The sequence below is a fragment of the Gobio gobio genome, assembly GCF_949357685.1.
Source record: "Gobio gobio genome assembly, chromosome: 13".
NCBI classification, from domain to species: domain Eukaryota; kingdom Metazoa; phylum Chordata; class Actinopteri; order Cypriniformes; family Gobionidae; genus Gobio; species Gobio gobio.
In genome coordinates, this window is record NC_137106.1 from 4,996,237 (window position 1) to 5,019,176 (window position 22,940).

General features: G+C 35.2%; 1 protein-coding gene across 2 annotated transcripts in view; it reads right to left on the reverse strand.

The window, feature by feature from the left end:
- Positions 1–22,940, reverse strand: part of ccdc9b (coiled-coil domain containing 9B) — a 66,435-nt gene that overhangs the window by 15,525 nt on the left and 27,970 nt on the right. For both annotated transcript variants that reach the window (XM_079832869.1, XM_079832868.1), the window contains exons 6-7: positions 9,524–9,580; positions 3,145–3,311 (exon numbers count right to left, since the gene is read on the reverse strand). In XM_079832869.1, coding sequence (XP_079688995.1) covers positions 3,145–3,311; positions 9,524–9,580 — 224 coding nt within the window. The remainder of the gene's footprint in view (positions 1–3,144; positions 3,312–9,523; positions 9,581–22,940) is intronic.

Genomic DNA, 22,940 nt, shown 5'->3' on the forward strand with positions numbered 1-22,940 from the left:
GACTATATTAACCCGTGTGTGTCCTTATGGATATTTTGTTCTTTTTCATTTTTTTCATTTTGCCTGTGTTAATGCCAACTGCATACATTTAACTATACAATGATGCAGTCTTAGTTAATAGGCTTTCATTCTGTTGGCAAGGCTTCAAAATTAATAGATGGTGTAATTTTCTCATGTTTGGCCTATAAAGCAAATACTCGCTGTTTTCTGCTTCTGCATATTACAGAGCCAGTTGGATAAATGATGCAGCTATAATTGTGAAAGTGTGTGTGTAATATTTGAGAGAGAAAAACTCTGCAAATTACAAATCCAACCGCTGTGTCTCAGTGGAGCTTTGCTGGCATCTAATGGGGAAAATTTGGCCGATATATTAAAGCCAATAAATGTTCATTTTTAATGTTATCGTTAAAGCCGATAAATGTTCATTTTTAATGTCATTGTTAAAGCCGATAAATATTCATTTTTAATGTTATCGGTCCAATAAGAGAATTTGGCCGATATATTAAAGCCGATAAATTTTCATTTTTAATGTTATCGGTCCAATAAGAGAATTTGGCCGATATATTAAAACTGATAAATATTCATTTTTAATTTTATCGTTATCGGTCCAATAAGAAAATTTGGCCGATATATTAAAGCCGATAAATGTTCATTTTTAATGTTATCGTTAAAGCAGATAAATGTTCATTTCTAATGTTATCGTTAAAGCCGGTAAATATTCATTTTTAATGTCATCGTTATTGGTTCAATAAGAAAATTTGGCCGATATATTAAAGCCGATAAATGTTCATTTTAATGTTACCATTATCGGTCCAATAAGAGAATTTGGCCGATATTAAATCTGATAAATGTTCATGTTTAATGTTATCGTTATCAGTCCAATAAGAAAATTTGGCCGATATATTAAAGCCGTTAAATGTTCATTTTTAATGTTATCGTTGAAGCCGATAAATATTCATTTTTAATGTCATCGTTATTGGTTCAATAAGAAAATTTGGCCGATATATTAAAGCCGATAAATGTTCATTTTAATGTTACCATTATCGGTCCAATAAGAGAATTTGGCCGATATTAAATCTGATAAATGTTCATGTTTAATGTTATCGTTATCGGTCCAATAAGAAAATTTGGCCGATATATTAAAGCCGTTAAATGTTCATTTTTAATGTTATCGTTAAAGCCGATAAATGTTCATTTTTAATGTTATCGTTGAAGCCGATAAATATTCATTTTTAATGTCATCGTTATTGGTTCAATAAGAAAATTTGGCCGATATATTAAAGCCGATAAATGTTCATTTTAATGTTACCATTATCGGTCCAATAAGAAAATTTGGCCGATATATTAAAGCCGTTAAATGTTCATTTTTAATGTTATCGTTGAAGCCGATAAATATTCATTTTTAATGTCATCGTTATTGGTCCAATAAGAAAATTTGGTCAATATATTAAAGCCGATACATTTTAATTTTAATGTTACCATTATCGGTCCAATTAGAGAATTTGGCCGATATTAAATCTGATAAATGTTCATGTTTAATGTTATCGGTCCAATAAGAAAATTTGGCCGATATATTAAAGCCGATAAATGTTCATTTTTAATGTTATCATTAAAGCCCATAAATATTCATTTTTAATGTCATCGTTATTGGTCCAATAAGAAAATTTGGTCGATATATTAAAGCCGATAAATGTTCATTTTTAATGTTATCGTTATCGGTCCAATAAGAAAATGTGGCCGATATTTAAAGCCGAATAAATATAAATTTTTTATGTTATCGTTATTGGTCCAATAAGAGAATTTGGCCGATATATTAAAGCCAATAAATGTTCATTTTTAATGTTATCGTTAAAGCCGATAAATATTCATTTTTAATGTCATCGTTATTGGTCCAATAAGAGAATTTGGCCGATATATTAAAGCCAATAAATGTTCATTTTAATGTTACCATTATCGGTCCAATAAGAGAATTTGGCCGATATTAAATCTGATAAATGTTCATTTTTAATGTTATCGTTATCAGTCCAATAAGAAAATTTGGCCGATATATTAAAGCCGTTAAATGTTCAGTTGGCCGATATTAAATCTAATAAATGTTCATGTTTAATGTTTTCGGTCCAATAAGAAAATTTGGCCGATATATTAAAGCCGATAAATGTTCATTTTTAATGTTATCATTAAAGCCGATAAATATTCATTTTTAATGTCATCGTTATTGGTCCAATAAGAACATTTTGCCGATATATTAAAGCCGATAAATGTTCATTTTTAATGTTATCGTTATCGGTCCAATGAGAAAATGTGGCCGATATATTAAAGCCGAATAAATATTCATTTTTAATGTTATCGTTATTGGTCCAATAAGAGAATTTGGCCGATATATTAAAGCCGATAAATGTTCATGTTTAATGTTATTGTTATTGGTCCAATAAGAGAATTTGGCCGATATATTAAAGCCGATAAATGTTCATGTTTAATGTTATCGTTATTGGTCCAATAAGAAAATGTATTACATATATTAAAGCTGAGACACTTCAGATGTGCACTGTTCACCATGATGGGTTTGATTTGCTTGAAATATGATTGAAATCACTTCAAAAAAGGAAAATACAGTTCAGAGCAACATGTGCAGCGCAAGTCTGTCATATCGGCTACATAAAATTATTATACATAATTAAATGTTTGGGACATGGATTTAATGCTGAGACATTTGTTTTTGTAATCAGGCTCCCACAAATTATATAAAAATTTGGATTTAGATTTATCGGCCGATATATCGGTCATCGCCTTCAAATATAAAGAATTATTGGTTTATCCCTAGTATTGGTTAACATTGACATTAACCAACAGCCCACATGGCCTAGATGACAGCAGCCAAAAATGAAAGCCATTTCAAAAGGATTAAAGTTTTTCTTAATTGATAAAGCATTTTCAAAGATATGAGTGAAGCATTGAAATGATGGAGGTAAGACAACAGACACAGAGATGATTCAAACAGCTGTGATTTATGTAAGAGGCAGTTAAACATGCAAAAAAAAAACGAACAAAGAAGAATTCAAACTGAATCAAGATGCAAACTAAAGCAACACAGGTTAGTTTCTCTCACGTCAGAACAGAAATCAGGCGCTTGCGTCTCCGGCTTACATCAGATCGGCTTTATCCATGTCCCAGGCTCTCCTCCACTGGCCTTTGGCGTTTCTGTGCCGGGCCACGCGCTCTCTGTCGATCTCCTCACGCTCCTTCTTCCATCGCAGGTACTCCAGTTGTTCTTCCTTAGATGTGATGCGCAGGTCAGCGATGGCCTCTGAAAGCTATGAGATCATTTGTGTGTCAAACACAGAACAAAATATATCCCATTTGTTTCTATCTCATACATTTGAACTTTAAATGGGGTCCTGTTCTGCTTTTCTCCATGTTCTTTAGTGTGTGATGTTGCTGTTTGAGTTCTTCTCTATATCAGTGTCAGTGTTTCTGAACTCCTCCATTGTAGTCTTGAGTTTCTTCCGGGAACAAACACGCCACAATATTCCTCATTTAAATCATTAATATGCAGAATAAAGGGGCGGGGCCTGCTTGAGTTAGTTAGTAGTGTGTTGAAACTGGCGGTTATGGTAAGGGGCGGGGCATTTCCCAAACACGCTCGAAGCGCTTGACCAATCACAACACACTGCTCCAGCTGCAACAATGACAAAATAATGAGTTTCTGAACATTCAAGCAGGAAAACCTGTTCTAGTAGCCAAAAAATCAACAACAACAACCAAGAGTTAATATTGCTTGTTCAACAGCCAGACATATTTTAATTGAATACATGTAATCAGGGGCGCCGCTAGCAATTTTGGGCCCTATGAAAGAAAATGATGTTGGGCCCTCTACCACACCAACCTAGCTATCCAAAATCTTTGTCTGCAATTTAATAATACTGACCAATTAAGCCAACGCTATCTCACGACCAATTCGTACATATTTTACGAGGTGGCTAATTCGTACGAATTTGTACGACCTCACTCGTACGAATTTGTACGTTTTGTCTAAACCCCAGTGACGGGTAGGTTTAGGGGCAGGGTTTGAGGTAGGTCATTCGTAAGAATTCATACGAATTTGTCAACTCGTCAAATACGTACGAATTAGCAAAAATCGTACACATTCGTACAAGTGGGGTCGTACAAATTCGTACGAATTAGCCACCTCGTAAAATATGTACGAATTGCCGTGAGATCGGGTTGCCACTCGCTCAACCCAGAATGCCCCAATTGGCTGATGAAACATTGATTAAAATTAAGATAAAAATTTATCCAAAACAAAACTTAATGAAGTGGTCAATGAATCATGTCTGATCAACTCCATTCATCTTATGATGTGTCCTATCTCATGCTGTTCACTTTTCATATTCGACATAGATAGACAGATCGACAACATAGACATAAAAAACCCACATTATAATATTTAAACATAAATATAAAAATAAATACCTTAATGGCTGCAACAATTATAGCACGTCATGTCGGAGTGGGATATGAGTGAACGTAGTTTTACCGGTGAGCGTGAGCGGTTCATGAGTGGAGCGGTTTGCTGGATTTTGCCGGAAATGCACCGTAATTTTTTTATATTTGTAAAGGCCTTTGCACACTGTGTCCGAAATTCGCATGCAAAATTTTCGCACGTCAAAAAATAAATTCGCCCTCACGTTATAACATCAATTATGCTTGCCCACTGCCTCCGAAACTTTCGTCCGTCAAAAAAAAATCGGAACAGGTTCGATTTTCTGCGTTTTTCGCATCCGTTTTTCCATCTACAGTGCTGATGCCCAACCTAAAACTGCTGGCAATGGTGGTGAATGAATCGCCAGTGCTCAGATACCTACAGTACTGTTACTACTAATAAAACCGATCTCTGGGGGCCCCAAAAGTGTGTGGGCCCTTAGAATCGTCCTAACTTTCCCCCCCTTAGCTACGCCCCTGCATGTAATTGCTTTCACAATGAACAGATTTATGCTGATTCAAAACAATTTGAATAAATGCATATTAATAATATGATTATTTCAGGAATAATAGATGCAAAATACATAATAATAACCTGTGGCATGATTTTATTGAATGCAGAAATCTTACCCGTTCCTAAATCTGCAGTTCGTCTGTCAAACGCATGTGTAAACAGTCTAATTTGACAGATGAATTTGTGACAATTACATTTACGATAATTACTATTACTAAGTCTGATTGACCAACACAGAGATTTGGGACCCTATCATACACCCAGCGCAATACGACGCCAGGCGAGACGCAAGTGTTTTTTGCTAGTTTCAGCCTGACGCAGTCCAGCTCCATGTTGTTCACCCAAGGGCGTCTGGTCTGAACACCAGGTGTGATCAGGAGCATTGTTGGTGTGTTGCTATTGTGAGGAACTGAAAACGACTGACCAACACAAACCTGCTCTAAAGTCAAAAGTGCAGTATTTTTGTGTTATTTAAAGGGTGTGTTAGTGATATGAGCCTATAGGGCAGAGGTTCTCAAACTTTTTATACCAAGGACCACCTCAGAAAATATTTGGCTGTCCAAGTACCACCATAATCAACATTAAAATACAGCAGCGTAGTAGGCCTAACTATTCAGCTACAGCTCTGCACAGTTCAAAAACGAGGCAGTTTATTCCTAATAGGAATATTTATTGCATACAGGTAAATAAAATAATAATACAATTAAAATGTGCTGTACTTAAATGTAAAAAAAAAACTTTACTCGAATGAAGATTAAATTAAAATGTATTGTTTTAAAGAGCACCTATCATGGAATTTTGAAATTTACCTTTCATGTAGTGTGTAACATAGATCTAAGTGAACAAAAACATCCTGTGATAGTTTGAAATATGACAGTGCACCGTATATATAGTTATTTTCTTTCAAAAGTAAGAGTCGACTCTGAGTCATTTTTAAGAATCGCTAGAAGACCGAAGCTTTTTCTCTGACTAGATGACGTCAACTTGTCAAGTTATTTGAATACGATACGCCCACTTATTGCGCTCCAAGACGCCAGTGAAAACTAGAAAACATCATGGCGACGAGACGCTGTGTTCTGAAGTGCGACTCAAAAGCAAACTTTTTTCATCTGCCCAAGGATGAGCATTTGAAGACTAAGTGGCTTGAAGACAAACCATACATCGTCGCGATTGAGTGTTTATTAGTCGTCAAATGTATGTTTCGCGATCTCAGGAAGCTTTTATTATGGACTTCTATTATGGCACATGGTATCTTCTTCGTCTGTCTGTACCATATATGGACCACATGTGCACAGAGCGCCCTCCGGCTGCCAGGATGAATTGAAAACAACACATAAGAGACTCAATCGCTCATGATTAGGCTATAACTGCCCATTTTGAGGAAGTATTGAATAAAAAATACTCCTCTGTTTAGAAATTTGACACAGACATATGAGAATCTATCAATATGTCTCCTCATCTGCACACTTTTGAACTAAAAGCCCTGAGGGATGTTGATTTGTCGCGAGTCTTCATGAGGAGAATAGAGGAGTTTTTTTATGAATGAGATCAGCTGAGGCTCATATTACAATCAAACGGTACAGACGCGGTTTTCATATTCATAACTCCTGACACATATTAACAAATTACTGTCACTATAAGACTTTGATGGGCGTTCCGTTTCTGAAAATATCTGCACAGACTAAACCAATCACAACTGACTGGGTCATCGGACCAATCAGCGCAGATTAGCGTCACGTAAAGGCGGGGTTTTGAAAAGTGAATCACTAAAGGAATCATTTGAGAATCGCTGTCAAAACAGGTAAAAATAATTGCATATTATAAGAAAACTAAAGTCTTTTTTGTCATTGCATGCATGCAAAACTGTTGTTGGGGACTTCTAAAACAATATTTGGAACATTTTAAATGCCATGATAGGTGCTCTTTAACATTAATTTATATTTAAAGTCCATGTAAAGTCAAAATTAAATATTTGTTCTGAGTTCGTCACACCACAGAAAAATGTGTTATTAACCACCCAGCCAAATTTGAATGATAAAAAAAAAAGCCAAACAAAATCTTGAAAAAATAAGCACCATTCTCTGCTCTCAAACGGGGGCGGGAGATAGTCGGTTCGGCCCTTTCGGCAGTGGATTATCAGTGAATCCCAGTTGTCTCCGATGAAAGCTTGTAAAACTATCCGGTGTAAAACGATCACTGCAGAGGCAGGTGTTGGTGGTGATCAAGGTAGCTGTTCACAAAATTAATCCACCTCTTCTTGATATCATCGATTTTGTTTTTATAAGTTTTACAACCAGGTAATATGCATTCACGTGATGAAGGCATAACTAACCAGCTAACTGTAGGCTGTAGTAACTAACGGCAGTGTTGCACCGACTAGTCGACTTGAATGCTCTGCCATGACGCTTTAAGCTTGACGTCGACTAGTCGCTGGCCTACAGAAGGCGCGACAGGATAAGCCATTTCCTGACATGCAGGCTGCCAGGCTCTGTTTCCAACAATTAAAAATGACAAATAAATACATCTGCTCTCCACAAGACATGTTTGATGATACCATCTGGAATCTCAAAATTGATCAGGAGAATGCACACTTATTGTTCAGGTCAGTTAATCACCGTTCTAAATGCGTGCTGCATTGTAACACACACATAGCTCACACATCACGCGGAGATCGCGCCTTACACAAAACCATTCAGTAGCGCAGAAATGTTCTGTAATTTATCACTTAAATAGCTTAGAAACTGAAAAGTTATAGCATAATTTAGTGATTCCTCTGCGTACCACTAGAGGGAGCCTGAGTACCACTAGTGGTATGCGTACCACACTTTGAGAACCACTGCTATAGGGGGTGCACAACGCGCGTAAACTCTTATTTTTATTATTACACACACACAGGGATGCGCAGCAGCGCACACACACACACGCCAAATATTAGAAATAAAAGGATTCCTCTCTGGAGAAGCGTTCAGTCTTTCCTCATGTAAACAGTAGGTGCGTTTACATGGAGCACTGTAATCGGTTTAAAAGTCCAATCCGAATAAAAATACTCCATATAAACAACTCAATCGGAATAAAAATGGCCAAACCGAATGAAATTGTAATCGGTTTGAGAGGGGTGGGATAAACCTTTTCACGAACCGATCAAACGAAAAATTCCACCATGTAAACGACCTGATCCGATTACTTTGAGTGCACGTCTTTCTGTGACGTGATATACAGCGCGCGCCTCCTCAACTGAAGAGCGCGCGCCGCGCTCACACCAGGCTAATGTTGGCAAGAGAGGAAAGTTCATTTTTCTGAGGTATTAAACTTTTTATTTCGTAACATGTTATGAACATGATGTTTGAATAATGACACAGACATAGCCTGGCTACACCATCTCATCTTGACAGCGTTTGTCCTAGGCTTCAACTGCGCCTGACAGAATAATTTATTTTTCTGAGGTGATTCTTACACTTTACGACAAATAATAAATAGCTTTTCTAAAACTGTACAAGTCCTGGTGGCCGTTGAGAGCTGCCATTTCAACAGGGAACATTCAAGCTGCTCTCTGTTTCTCGTTAGTTAAGTTAGCTATAAAAAAAAATTCGACAACTGCTTCAAATTTGTTAAGTAACATTACCCACAGTCTACTTTAATTACTTTTGTTAATATTTATACCTTTGTGATTATGGTATCTTTCCTTAATCATCTGAAATATATATCTTTAGTACTAGGCCTACTAGTAATGATGCTGAGCACGTCTTGAATGCTTCATTCATGTTTCACCGTATATCCTATGTTTTTATTAATAATTTGAGTGCATTTTATTGTTAATTTTGTGTTTTTCAAAATAAATGAATTGAATTCATTTTTGATTCCGCATTCATCATTCACAGCTGTTGAAATAGCCATTGTATAGGACATAAATTAGGTTAAACTACTGCATGTCCGCCCACAGAAAAATAAATAAATATTAAAATTACCAACACAGAATTATTGATCCACGATACGTAACGAATCTGAGGCGGCAGACAAACTGTGTGCGCATGTCACAAAATGTTTCCTACTGAAAGTCAGCACATGTAAACACCAGATCGGTTTAGATAACGTCTCATGTAAACAGTCCACCGAATCTTTCAATCGGAATGATTTTAATCGGAATGACAAAAAAGTGCGCATGTAAACGTGGCTAGTGAATCCTCAATGCTCAAGCGCAATTGGCTTTTAAAGGGAAAGGGAGATGAGACTCTAATTGGTTTATTGCACGTTAAGCCCAAAACACACCCATGACTCATCAAGAGATGAGGGACGACCCTTTTAGATATTTTTTCCCGGTTGTTAAACTAGCAAAAGTGGATTTGGACACCCCTTAGTGCACCTGGGCGATGCGCTTCAGACCATACGCTTAGATCATTCGAATAGGGCCCATGGGAAGATGGAAAGATATTTTCATGAATTATTTATTTTGCTGTCCTAACAATATGATTAGTGGCATTTGAGCATTTAGTTTTGAGCTGTGTTTAATTTAGTTGAATAAAACACTCTCACCATGACACTGCGAGATCCTTCACATCGACTCCATTGATCCTGTTGTCCTGTGTCCTCCTAAACAAACACACAAGAGAGAGAGACGATGTTACTGAAACCTCAGCAGGGCAAATATACACACACACACACACACACTACTTGCACACAGGTGTATTTAGAAGGGGAGTGGGGTAAGATGTGGCACCCCCTTAATCTGAGCATGTCATCATGTTTAGAACAAGCACATAACACACACACTAGAAGGGATGCACTGCCCTCGTGTGGGTGAACAAAAGTAGTACACTTGCTTTAGTGATCATCATCACAGCTGCTGTCTAGCAACTCTCACAACTCCCATGTGTAGATCTATGTGTTAAAGTTCAGGGCTGTTCATGACAAAGCCACGAGACACACACTGGACTCATCATTCTCCAGAAACCTTACAGACGTTTAGTTCTGAAACTGTGGCATAAAATAGAGCGGTTCTCAACTACTAGGAAGATGTTAACAAATGTGACCTTGTTGTAAAGTGTTACCATTGAGCTTATGTAGTTCATTTCAGTGTTGGATTTTAAAGGGTTAGTTCAACCAAAAATGTAAATTAGCCCATGATTTACTCATCCTCAAGTCATCCTATGTGTATGACCTTCTTCTTTCAGACAAACACAATCAGTTATATTAAAAAATGTCCTGACGCTTCCAAGCTTTATAATGGCAGTGAATGTCTGTTTTTAAGGCCATAAAAGAGCATCTATCCACAATAAAAGTGCTTATATCCATAATAAAAGTGCATATATCCATCATAAAAGAGCATCTATCCATCATAAAAGTGCATCTATCCATCATAAAAGAGCATCTATCCATCATAAAAGAGCATCTATCCATCATAAAAGTGCATCTATCCATCATAAAAGTGCATCTATCCATCATAAAAGTGCATATATCCATCATAAAAGAGCATCTATCCATCATAAAAGTGCATCTATCCATCATAAAAGTGCATCTATCCATCATAAAAGAGCATCTATCCATCATAAAAGTGCATCTATCCATCATAAAAGTGCATCTATCCATCATAAAAGTGCATCTATCCATCATAAAAGAGCATCTATCCATCATAAAAGTGCATCTATCCATCATAAAAGAGCATCTATCCATCATAAAAGTGCATCTGTCCATCATAAAAGAGCATCTATCCATCATAAAAGTGCATCTATCCATCATAAAAGTGCATCTATCCATCATAAAAGAGCATCTATCCATCATAAAAGAGCATCTATCCATCATAAAAGTGCATCTGTCCATCATAAAAGAGCATCTATCCATCATAAAAGTGCATCTATCCATCATAAAAGTGCATCTGTCCATCATAAAAGAGCATCTATCCATCATAAAAGTGCATCTATCCATCATAAAAGTGCATCTATCCATCATAAAAGTGCATCTATCCATCATAAAAGTGCATCTATCCATCATAAAAGAGCATCTATCCATCATAAAAGTGCATCTGTCCATCATAAAAGTGCATCTATCCATCATAAAAGTGCATCTCTCCATCATAAAAGTGCATCTCTCCTTCATAAAAGAGCATATATCCATCATAAAAGAGCATCTATCCATCATAAAAGAGCATATATCCATCATAAAAGTGCATCTATCCATCATAAAAGTGCATCTGTCCATCATAAAAGAGCACCTATCCATCATAAAAGTGCATCTATCCATCATAAAAGTGCATCTATCCATCATAAAAGTGCATCTGTCCATCATAAAAGAGCATCTATCCATCATAAAAGTGCATCTGTCCATCATAAAAGAGCATCTATCCATCATAAAAGTGCATCTATCCATCATAAAAGTGCATCTGTCCATCATAAAAGAGCATCTATCCATCATAAAAGTGCATCTATCCATCATAAAAGTGCATCTATCCATCATAAAAGTGCATCTATCCATCATAAAAGTGCATCTATCCATCATAAAAGAGCATCTATCCATCATAAAAGTGCATCTGTCCATCATAAAAGTGCATCTATCCATCATAAAAGTGCATCTCTCCATCATAAAAGTGCATCTCTCCTTCATAAAAGAGCATATATCCATCATAAAAGAGCATCTATCCATCATAAAAGAGCATATATCCATCATAAAAGTGCATCTATCCATCATAAAAGTGCATCTGTCCATCATAAAAGAGCACCTATCCATCATAAAAGTGCATCTATCCATCATAAAAGTGCATCTATCCATCATAAAAGTGCATCTGTCCATCATAAAAGAGCATCTATCCATCATAAAAGTGTATCTATCCATCATAAAAGTGCATCTATCCATCATAAAAGTGCATCTGTCCATCATAAAAGAGCATCTATCCATCATAAAAGAGCATATATCCATCATAAAAGTGCATCTATCCATCATAAAAGTGCATCTGTCCATCATAAAAGAGCATCTATCCATCATAAAAGTGCATCTATCCATCATAAAAGAGCATCTATCCATCATAAAAGAGCATCTATCCATCATAAAAGTGCATCTGTCCATCATAAAAGAGCATCTATCCATCATAAAAGTGCATCTATCCTAGGGCTGTACGATTAATCGAAAAATAACCGAAACCGACATTCAGAACTTCTAACCGACGTATTTTTCCCATGTCGGTTATTTCGGTTTTCACGTGACTCCGCCCCGTCAGTCACATCAAGTGCAGTTTGCAGACACACAGAGAGATGCAGGAGCAGTTATCTGTGTTTATAGATGCTCCGAATCACTATAGTAGCTGCATGTTTTACAGTTTATACAGGTCAGTTAATTGCTGTTCTTATAGCCTACGCGCTGACACACACACACACACACACACACACACACACACACACACACACACACACACACAGACGGTCCGCGCAAGACCCGAAGCCAGATCGCTTTCACTTTCATGCTCATAAAGTTTGTCAAGTACATGCGTTTAAGGCTTGCCAGTTTCAACATTTAAAGCGATTGTGCACTATTCAAAAACAACAATAGCCTACGTATCCGTTCAGTGCTCAGCTTTTTTTCTGTGACACAGAGAGCCGAGTCGTGTCGCGTCTCTGACAACACGCGCGCGCGCCCTGAAGGCAGACCTCTTTCACCTAAGTCCTCACAAAGCTTGTCATTTGTAGGTGGTTTAAGCCCTGCCAGTTTGAACAGTAAAGCGAGTTTCGACCATCAGATGTGTGTTATGTTGAACTACTGCCTGATATATTGTGACAAACGAACACTCAGACAGAAGCTCGCACATCACGTGAAGATCGCGCGCAGAAACGCAGTGTCACCGCCGTCCTGTGAGTAAAGTCACTAAAGGAGCTTAGAAACTCAATCGTTATAGGCATACATCTAAATACCTTTGAAGTAAAAACAAACCACAGCTTCATAATGAATAGAGACGGTATGACTAATTCACACACACACAATCACTCTCATATCTCTACTCCCATAGACAATAACTGCTGAAAGTGAACCGTTTCCTTCAAGTATTTTAAAATCACAAAGAAATGCACTTTTTCATTAGAAAAAAAAAATCCACCTTTAATAGTAGAAAATATTTACAGTACAAACCTTATCAGGAACTTACTCAAAAACCTTATGAGGGCCAAAAAAAAAAAAGCAACAAAAAAAAGCAAAATAATCGTTCATTAATCGTAATCGAGGTCAAATGTTCAATTAATCGAGGTTTTTATTTTTGGTCAAATCGTTACAGCCCTAATCTATCCATCATAAAAAGCATCTCTCCATCATAAAAGAGCATCTATCCATCATAAAAGTGCATCTATCCATCAAAAAAGAGCATATATCCATCATAAAAGAGCATCTATCCATCATAAAAGAGCATATATCCATCATAAAAGAGCATCTATCCATCATAAAAGTGCATCTCTCCATCATAAAAGAGCATCTATCCATCATAAAAGAGCATCTATCCATCATAAAAGTGCATCTATCCATCATAAAAGAGCATCTATCCATCATAAAAGAGCATCTCTCCATCATAAAAGAGCATCTATCCATCATAAAAGTGCATCTATCCATCATAAAAGAGCATCTATCCATCATAAAAAAGCATATATCCATCATAAAAGTGCATCTATCCATCATAAAAAAGCATATATCCATCATAAAAGTGCATATATCCATCATAAAAGTGCATCTATCCATCATAAAAGAGCATCTATCCATCATAAAAAAGCATATATCCATCATAAAAGTGCATCTATCCATCATAAAAAAGCATATATCCATCATAAAAGTGCATATATCCATCATAAAAGTGCATCTCTCCATCATAAAAGTGCATCTCTCCATCATAAAAGAGCATCTATCCATCATAAGAGCATCTATCCATCATAAAAGAGCATCTATCCATCATAAAAGTGCATCTATCCATCATAAAAGTGCATCTCTCAATCATAAAAGAGCATCTATCCATCATAAAAGAGCATCTATCCATGATAAAAGTGCATCTATCAATCATAAAAGTGCATCTCTCCATCATAAAAGAGCATCTATCCATCATAAAAGTTCATCTATCCATCATAAAAGAGCATCTATCCATCATAAAAGTGCATCTCTCCATCATAAAAGAGCATCTATCCATCATAAAAGAGCATCTATCCATCATAAAAGAGCATCTATCCATCATAAAAGTGCATCTCTCCATCATAAAAGAGCATCTATCCATCATAAAAGAGCATCTATCCATCATAAAAGTGCATCTATCCATCATAAAAGAGCATCTATCCATCATAAAAGAGCATCTATCCATCATAAAAGAGCATATATCCATCATAAAAGAGCATCTATCCATCATAAAAGTGCATCTATCCATCACAAAAGAGCATATATCCATCATAAAAGAGCATCTATCCATCACAAAAGAGCATCTATCCATCATAAAAGAGCATCTATCCATCACAAAAGAGCATATATCCATCATAAAAGTGCATCTATCCATCACAAAAGAGCATCTATCCATCATAAAAGAGCATCTATCCATCACAAAAGAGCATATATCCATCATAAAAGTGCATCTCTCCATCATAAAAGAGCATCTATCCATCATAAAAGAGCATCTATCCATCACAAAAGAGCATATATCCATCATAAAAGAGCATCTATCCATCATAAAAGAGCATCTATCTGTCATAAAAGAGCATCTATCCATCATAAAAGTGCATCTATCCATCATAAAAGAGCATATATCCATCATAAAAGAGCATCTATCCATCATAAAAGTGCATCTATCCATCATAAAAGAGCATATATCCATCATAAAAGAGCATCTATCCATCATAAAAGAGCATCTGTCCATCATAAAAGAGCATCTATCCATCATAAAAGAGCATATATCCATCACAAAAGAGCATATATCCATCATAAAAGAGCATCTATCCATCATAAAAGAGCATATATCCATCATAAAAGAGCATATATCCATCACAAAAGAGCATCTATCCATCATAAAAGAGCATCTTTCCATCATAAAAGAGCATCTATCCATCATAAAAGAGCATCTATCCATCATAAAAGAGCATATATCCATCACAAAAGAGCATATATCCATCATAAAAGAGCATCTATCCATCATAAAAGAGCATATATCCATCATAAAAGAGCATATATCCATCACAAAAGAGCATCTATCCATCATAAAAGAGCATCTATCCATCATAAAAGAGCATCTATCCATCATAAAAGAGCATCTATCCATCATAAAAGAGCATATATCCATCATAAAAGTGCATCTATCCATCATAAAAGAGCATCTATCCATCATAAAAGAACATCTATCCATCATAAAAGTGCATCTATCCATCATAAAAGAGCATCTATCAATCATAAAAGTGCATCAATCCATCATAAAAGAGCATCTATCCATCATAAAAGCATCTCTCCATCATAAAAGAGCATCTATCCATCATAAAAGAGCATCTATCAATCATAAAAGTGCATCAATCCATCATAAAAGAGCATCTATCCATCATAAAAGCATCTCTCCATCATAAAAGTGCATCTATCCATCATAAAAGTGCATCTATCCATCATAAAAGAGCATCTATCCATCATAAAAGTGCATCTATCCATCAGAAAAGTGCATCTATCCATCATAAAAGTGCATCTATCCATCATAAAAGAGCATCTATCCATCATAAAAGAGTATATATCCATCATAAAAGAGCATCTATCATCATAAAAGAGCATCTATCCATCATAAAAGAGCATCTATCCATCATAAAAGAGCATCTATCCATCATAAAAGAGCATAAATCCATCATAAAAGAGCATCTATCCATCATAAAAGAGCATATATCCATCATAAAAGAGCATCTATCCATCATAAAAGAGCATCTATCCATCATAAAAGTGCATCTCTCCATCATAAAAGTGCATCTATCCATCATAAAAGTGCATCTATCCATCATAAAAGAGCATATATCCATCATAAAAGAGCATCTATCCATCATAAAAGAGCATATATCCATCATAAAAGAGCATCTATCCATCATAAAAGAGCATCTATCCATCATAAAAGTGCATCTATCCATCATAAAAGAGCATCTATCCATCATAAAAGTGCATCTATCCATCATAAAAGAGCATCTATCCATCATAAAAGAGCATATATCCATCACAAAAGAGCATATATCCATCACAAAAGAGCATATATCCATCATAAAAGTGCATCTATCCATCATAAAAGTGCATCTATCCATCATAAAAGAGCATCTATCCATCATAAAAGAACATCTATCCATCATAAAAGTGCATCTATCCATCATAAAAGAGCATCTATCAATCATAAAAGTGCATCAATCCATCATAAAAGAGCATCTATCCATCATAAAAGCATCTCTCCATCATAAAAGAGCATCTATCATCATAAAAGTGCATCTATCCATCATAAAAGTGCATCTATCCATCATAAAAGAGCATCTATCCATCATAAAAGAGCATCTATCCATCATAAAAGTGCATCTATCCATCATAAAAGTGCATCTATCCATCATAAAAGTGCATCTATCCATCATAAAAGTGCATATATCCATCATAAAAGAGCATCTATCCATTATAAAAGAGCATATATCCATCATAAAAGAGCATCTATCCATCATAAAAGAGCATCTATCCATCATAAAAGAGCATATATCCATCATAAAAGAGCATCTATCCATCATAAAAGAGCATATATCCATCATAAAAGAGCATCTATCCATCATAAAAGTGCATCTTTCCATCATAAAAGTGCATCTATCCATCATAAAAGTGCATCTATCCATCATAAAAGAGCATCTATCCATCATAAAAGAGCATATATCCATCATAAAAGAGCATCTATCCATCATAAAAGAGCATCTATCCATCATAAAAGTGCATCTCTCCATCATAAAAGTGCATCTATCCATCATAAAAGTGCATCTATCCATCATAAAAGTGCATCTATCCATCATAAAAGAGCATCTATCCATCATAAAAGCATCTCTCCATCATAAAAGAGCATCTATCATCATAAAAGTGCATCTATCCATCATAAAAGTGCATCTATCCATCATAAAAGAGCATCTATCCATCATAAAAGAGCATCTATCATCATAAAAGAGCATCTATCCATCATAAAAGAGCATCTATCCATCATAAAAGAGCATCTATCCATCATAAAAGAGCATATATCCATCATAAAAGAGCATCTATCCATCATAAAAGAGCATATATCCATCATAAAAGAGCATCTATCCATCATAAAAGAGCATCTATCCATCATAAAAGTGCATCTCTCCATCATAAAAGTGCATCTGTCCATCATAAAAGTGCATCTATCCATCATAAAAGAGCATCTATCCATCATAAAAGAGTATATATCCATCATAAAAGAGCATCCATCCATCATAAAAGTGCATCTATCCATCATAAAAGTGCATCTATCCATCATAAAAGAGCATCTATCCATCATAAAAGACCATCTATCCATCATAAAAGTGCATCTATCCATCATAAAAGTGCATCTATCCATCATAAAAGTGCATCTATCCATCATAAAAGTGCATATATCCATCATAAAAGAGCATCTATCCATTATAAAAGAGCATATATCCATCATAAAAGAGCATCTATCCATCATAAAAGAGCATCTATCCATCATAAAAGAGCATATATCCATCATAAAAGAGCATCTATCCATCATAAAAGAGCATATATCCATCATAAAAGAGCATCTATCCATCATAAAAGTGCATCTTTCCATCATAAAAGTGCATCTATCCATCATAAAAGTGCATCTATCCATCATAAAAGAGCATCTATCCATCATAAAAGAGCATATATCCATCATAAAAGAGCATCTATCCATCATAAAAGAGCATCTATCCATCATAAAAGTGCATCTCTCCATCATAAAAGTGCATCTATCCATCATAAAAGAGCATCTATCCATCATAAAAGTGCATCTCTCCATCATAAAAGTGCATCTATCCATCATAAAAGAGCATCTATCCATCATAAAAGAGCATCTATCCATCATAAAAGTGCATCTCTCCATCATAAAAGTGCATCTATCCATCATAAAAGAGCATCTATCCATCATAAAAGTGCATCTATCCATCATAAAAGTGCATCTATCCATCATAAAAGAGCATCTATCCATCATAAAAGTGCATCTCTCCATCATAAAAGTGCATCTATCCATCATAAAAGAGCATCTATCCATCATAAAAGAGCATCTATCCATCATAAAAGTGCATCTATCCATCATAAAAGAGCATCTATCCATCATAAAAGTGCATCTATCCATCATAAAAGTGCATCTCTCCATCATAAAAGTGCATCTATCCATCATAAAAGAGCATCTATCCATCATAAAAGAGCATCTATCCATCATAAAAGTGCATCTCTCCATCATAAAAGTGCATCTATCCATCATAAAAGAGCATCTATCAATCATAAAAGTGCATCAATCCATCATAAAAGAGCATCTATCCATCATAAAAGCATCTCTCCATCATAAAAGAGCATCTATCATCATAAAAGTGCATCTATCCATCATAAAAGTGCATCTATCCATCATAAAAGAGCATCTATCCATCATAAAAGAGCATCTATCATCATAAAAGAGCATCTATCCATCATAAAAGAGCATCTATCCATCATAAAAGAGCATCTATCCATCATAAAAGAGCATATATCCATCATAAAAGAGCATCTATCCATCATAAAAGAGCATATATCCATCATAAAAGAGCATCTATCCATCATAAAAGAGCATCTATCCATCATAAAAGTGCATCTCTCCATCATAAAAGTGCATCTGTCCATCATAAAAGTGCATCTATCCATCATAAAAGAGCATCTATCCATCATAAAAGAGTATATATCCATCATAAAAGAGCATCCATCCATCATAAAAGTGCATCTATCCATCATAAAAGTGCATCTATCCATCATAAAAGAGCATCTATCCATCATAAAAGACCATCTATCCATCATAAAAGTGCATCTATCCATCATAAAAAGCATCTCTCCATCATAAAAGAGCATCTATCCATCATAAAAGTGCATCTATCCATCATAAAAGTGCATCTATCCATCATAAAAGAGCATCTATCCATCATAAAAGTGCATCTATCCATCATAAAAAGCATCTCTCCATCATAAAAGTGCATCTATCCATCATAAAAGTGCATCTATCCATCATAAAAGAGCATCTATCCATCATAAAAGAGCATCCATCCATCATAAAAGAGCATCTGTCCATCATAAAAGTGCATCTATCCATCATAAAAGAGCATCTATCCATCATAAAAGTGCATCTATCCATCATAAAAGAGCATCTGTCCATCATAAAAGAGCATCTATCCATCATAAAAAGCATCTCTCCATCATAAAAGTGCATCTATCCATCATAAAAGAGCATCTATCCATCATAAAAGAGCATCTATCCATCATAAAAGAGCATCTATCCATCATAAAAGAGCATCTGTCCATCATAAAAGTGCATCTATCCATCATAAAAGAGCATCTATCCATCATAAAAGAGCATCTATCCATCATAAAAAGCATCTCTCCATCATAAAAAAGCATCTCTCCATCATAAAAGAGCATCTATCCATCATAAAAAGCATCTCTCCATCATAAAAGAGCATCTATCCATCATAAAAGAGCATCTATCCATCATAAAAGAGCATCTATCCATCATAAAAGAGCATCTATCCATCATAAAAGTGCATCTGTCCATCATAAAAGTGCATCTGTCCATCATAAAAGTGCATCAAGCGAGATATTTTATTTAACAGAAGTTCCCTTTTAAAGCCTACAGCGAATGGCCGGTTTGTTCTACATCCCTGTACATCCTGCTTTAATGACGTCAGGAGAACAGTTTGTTGACTAACCTCCGCCCACAAGAATACGCGAAAAAGGGGCGTGGTCTTGTTGCTCTCCCTAGTGGAGAAGAGGAAGTGTTGCGTTCGGTTGCGTTTGTCGCTATGTCGTTCAGACGCTGTTATTTTCATCCCGGAGTCAAATCACCTTTGTTTGGCCTTCAGGGGCTGTAGTTTGAGCGCGTTCATCTCCCCGTTATGGTAAGGGCCGTGACCTTTCCGGGTAACGTGCGCTAAGCTGCTGTCCAATCACAACACGGGAACCGCTGGCCCAATCAGAACTCGTTACGTATTTCTGAAAGAGGGACTTCATAGAACGAGGAAATTCTCAGGCCGTTTTGAGGACAGTGAAAACAGCGGTATACAGATCAGTAAATTGTGTGAAAAATACTGTGTTTTTTTACACATGAAACATGAACACATGTTATATTGCACACTGTAAACACAATCAAAGCTTCAAAAAAACACGAAAAACGGGACCTTTAAGTTGAAGTACTAAATGAATATTTAAAAACATATTCATATTTTTAATTTATAATTTATAATAATATAATAATAGTAATTATAATATATAGTTTATAATATAATTAATGATATAATCATTTATAATTAATAATATATTATACAATTATTAAAAAACAAACTGATAAAAAAATTAAGCTAAACAGAAATATAAAAAAAGCTAGGAAGCGTTTCTAATTTTGTTTAAGTGAAAGTACTAAAATGATTAATTAAAAAAATATTCATATTTTTTACAATTTATTATAATAATAATAATGATAATATATATTTAATAATATAATTAATATATAGTCATTTAAAATTAATAATATTTTATTATAAAATTATTAAAAAACAAACCGTAATAAAAAAATAAAGCTAAACAGAAAAATGAAAAAACTAGGAAGCATTTCTAATTTATGTTCATTGTTCAAGGTAAAGTACTAAAATTAATATTTAAAAACATCCATATTTTTTTACATTTTATAATAATAATAATAATAATAATAGTACTGATAATATATAGTTTATAACATAATTAATGATATAATAATTAATAATTAATAATAAAAAATTAAAGCTAAATAGAAATATAAAAAAACTAGGCAGCATTTCTAATTTTTAGAGTTGAAGTACTACAATTACTAATAATATATATATATATATATATATATATATATATATATATATATATATATATATATATATATATATATATATATATATATATATATATATATATATATATATATATATATATATATATATAAAACAATTTATAATAATAATAATAATATTATATAGTTTATAATATAATTAATGATATAATAATTTATAATTAATAATTTATTATTATACAATTATTTTAAACTACATCTGTAATAAAAACATTAAAGCTAAATAAAAATATAACAAAAAACAAGAACAAAAACAACTAAACAAATGTAAATCATACTAAAATGTCACGTCTCTCTGTTTTTAAATGTAAAATAGTAACACTAGTGAAGTCGTGTATCTTAAGACGCTGCACACATTCACATTCTGTCAGTGTGAGAGTCTGAGAGCGGCGATCAGACAAAAGCTCAGATGATAAAGCGCTTCGGCTCGGCCGGTCGTGTCTGTCGCACAATGGGCTGCATTATACGGGCCTTTCAGACGCCGGCGGACAGAAGCAGCTGCCGCCCAGACAGTCCAGCCCCGCTGGGTGCAAAACAGGCCAGAGCGTCACATCGGCCCACACGTCAGTGAGAATCTGACAGGCAAATCACACACACCTAACACCAAGCACTGAAGCATTGGTGACCCTGGAGCACGAAACCAGTCATAAGTCTCACGGGTATATTTGTGGCAACATCCAACAATACATTGTATGGGTCAAAATTTATATATTAAAGGTGCCCTAGAATGATTTGAAACAACATTAAAAATTGTTCTCTGGTATCTACATTGAGGGTGTATGGCTTATTTAAAGGGTTAGTTCACCCAAAAATGAAAATTCTGTCATTAATTACTCACCCTCATGTCGTTCGACACCCGTTCATATTCAGACACAAATGAAGATATTTTAGTGTAAAGCTGATGCTGAGAAAGGCTTCAGATAGGCCTCGATTGGCATTCAGTACATTTACACTCCCAAGACCCATAAAAGGCACTTAAAGGGGTGGTAAAACACATTGTTTTGAAGGCTTGATTGTGTTTGTGGGGTGCACTGTAACGTGTTCATGCTTCGTTTTAAAAAAAATTGCATTGTTTTTCATATATTTGACCTTTATTCTACACTGCTCTGTCCCTCCTTGTAAAACGGTCTGATGCTTTCCGGGTTGTATGAAGCCAGTCCCTCAAAAATACGCGATGGGCTCTGATTGGTTAGCTGGCCCAGTGTGTTGTGATTCGCTAACCGCAGTGTATGTTTGTCGGAAACGTCACGCCCCTTACCTTACCGGTAGACTGTGCTTTGCTCAGTATTAGAAACGATGGCGTCAATAAAACCACACCAATCTGAGCCCGAATCAGACCCAGAACATTTTAGTGAAGATGATCGAGCAGAACCTGTTCAGTCCTCAAGAGTAAAGACTGCGGATCTATAATGATCGCTACTGAATGGCACTTTTACTTTTGTATTTTTAGAACGATTATAGCCAAATATCTGTCGCAAGAACTATTAACCCAAAACACTAAACACTGGCTTTACTAGTAGCCAAATCAAACACAGAACCATGTTTAGCAAGCCTGTAGATAAACAATACATAAAAGCTCTAATCAAAGAATCATTTACACTAATGCCAAGTTCGCTGTTGAGATTTTAACGTTAGTGTTTGTAACGTTAGGTGTTCGTCGGAAAACATTAAGTATGAATGAGCATTTAACAGACTGGTTTGCAGAACAGCGCTGTCATCTGTTTACTTCCTTGCTACAACCTATTACAGGAAAACACATTGATGAAAAATAAATCAGACTTACAGGTTGTGGCCCGTGAACAGCTTCTGTTTGTAAATCCAGCTTTCAGGACAAGCCGTTGTGCAAATCCGGCATTG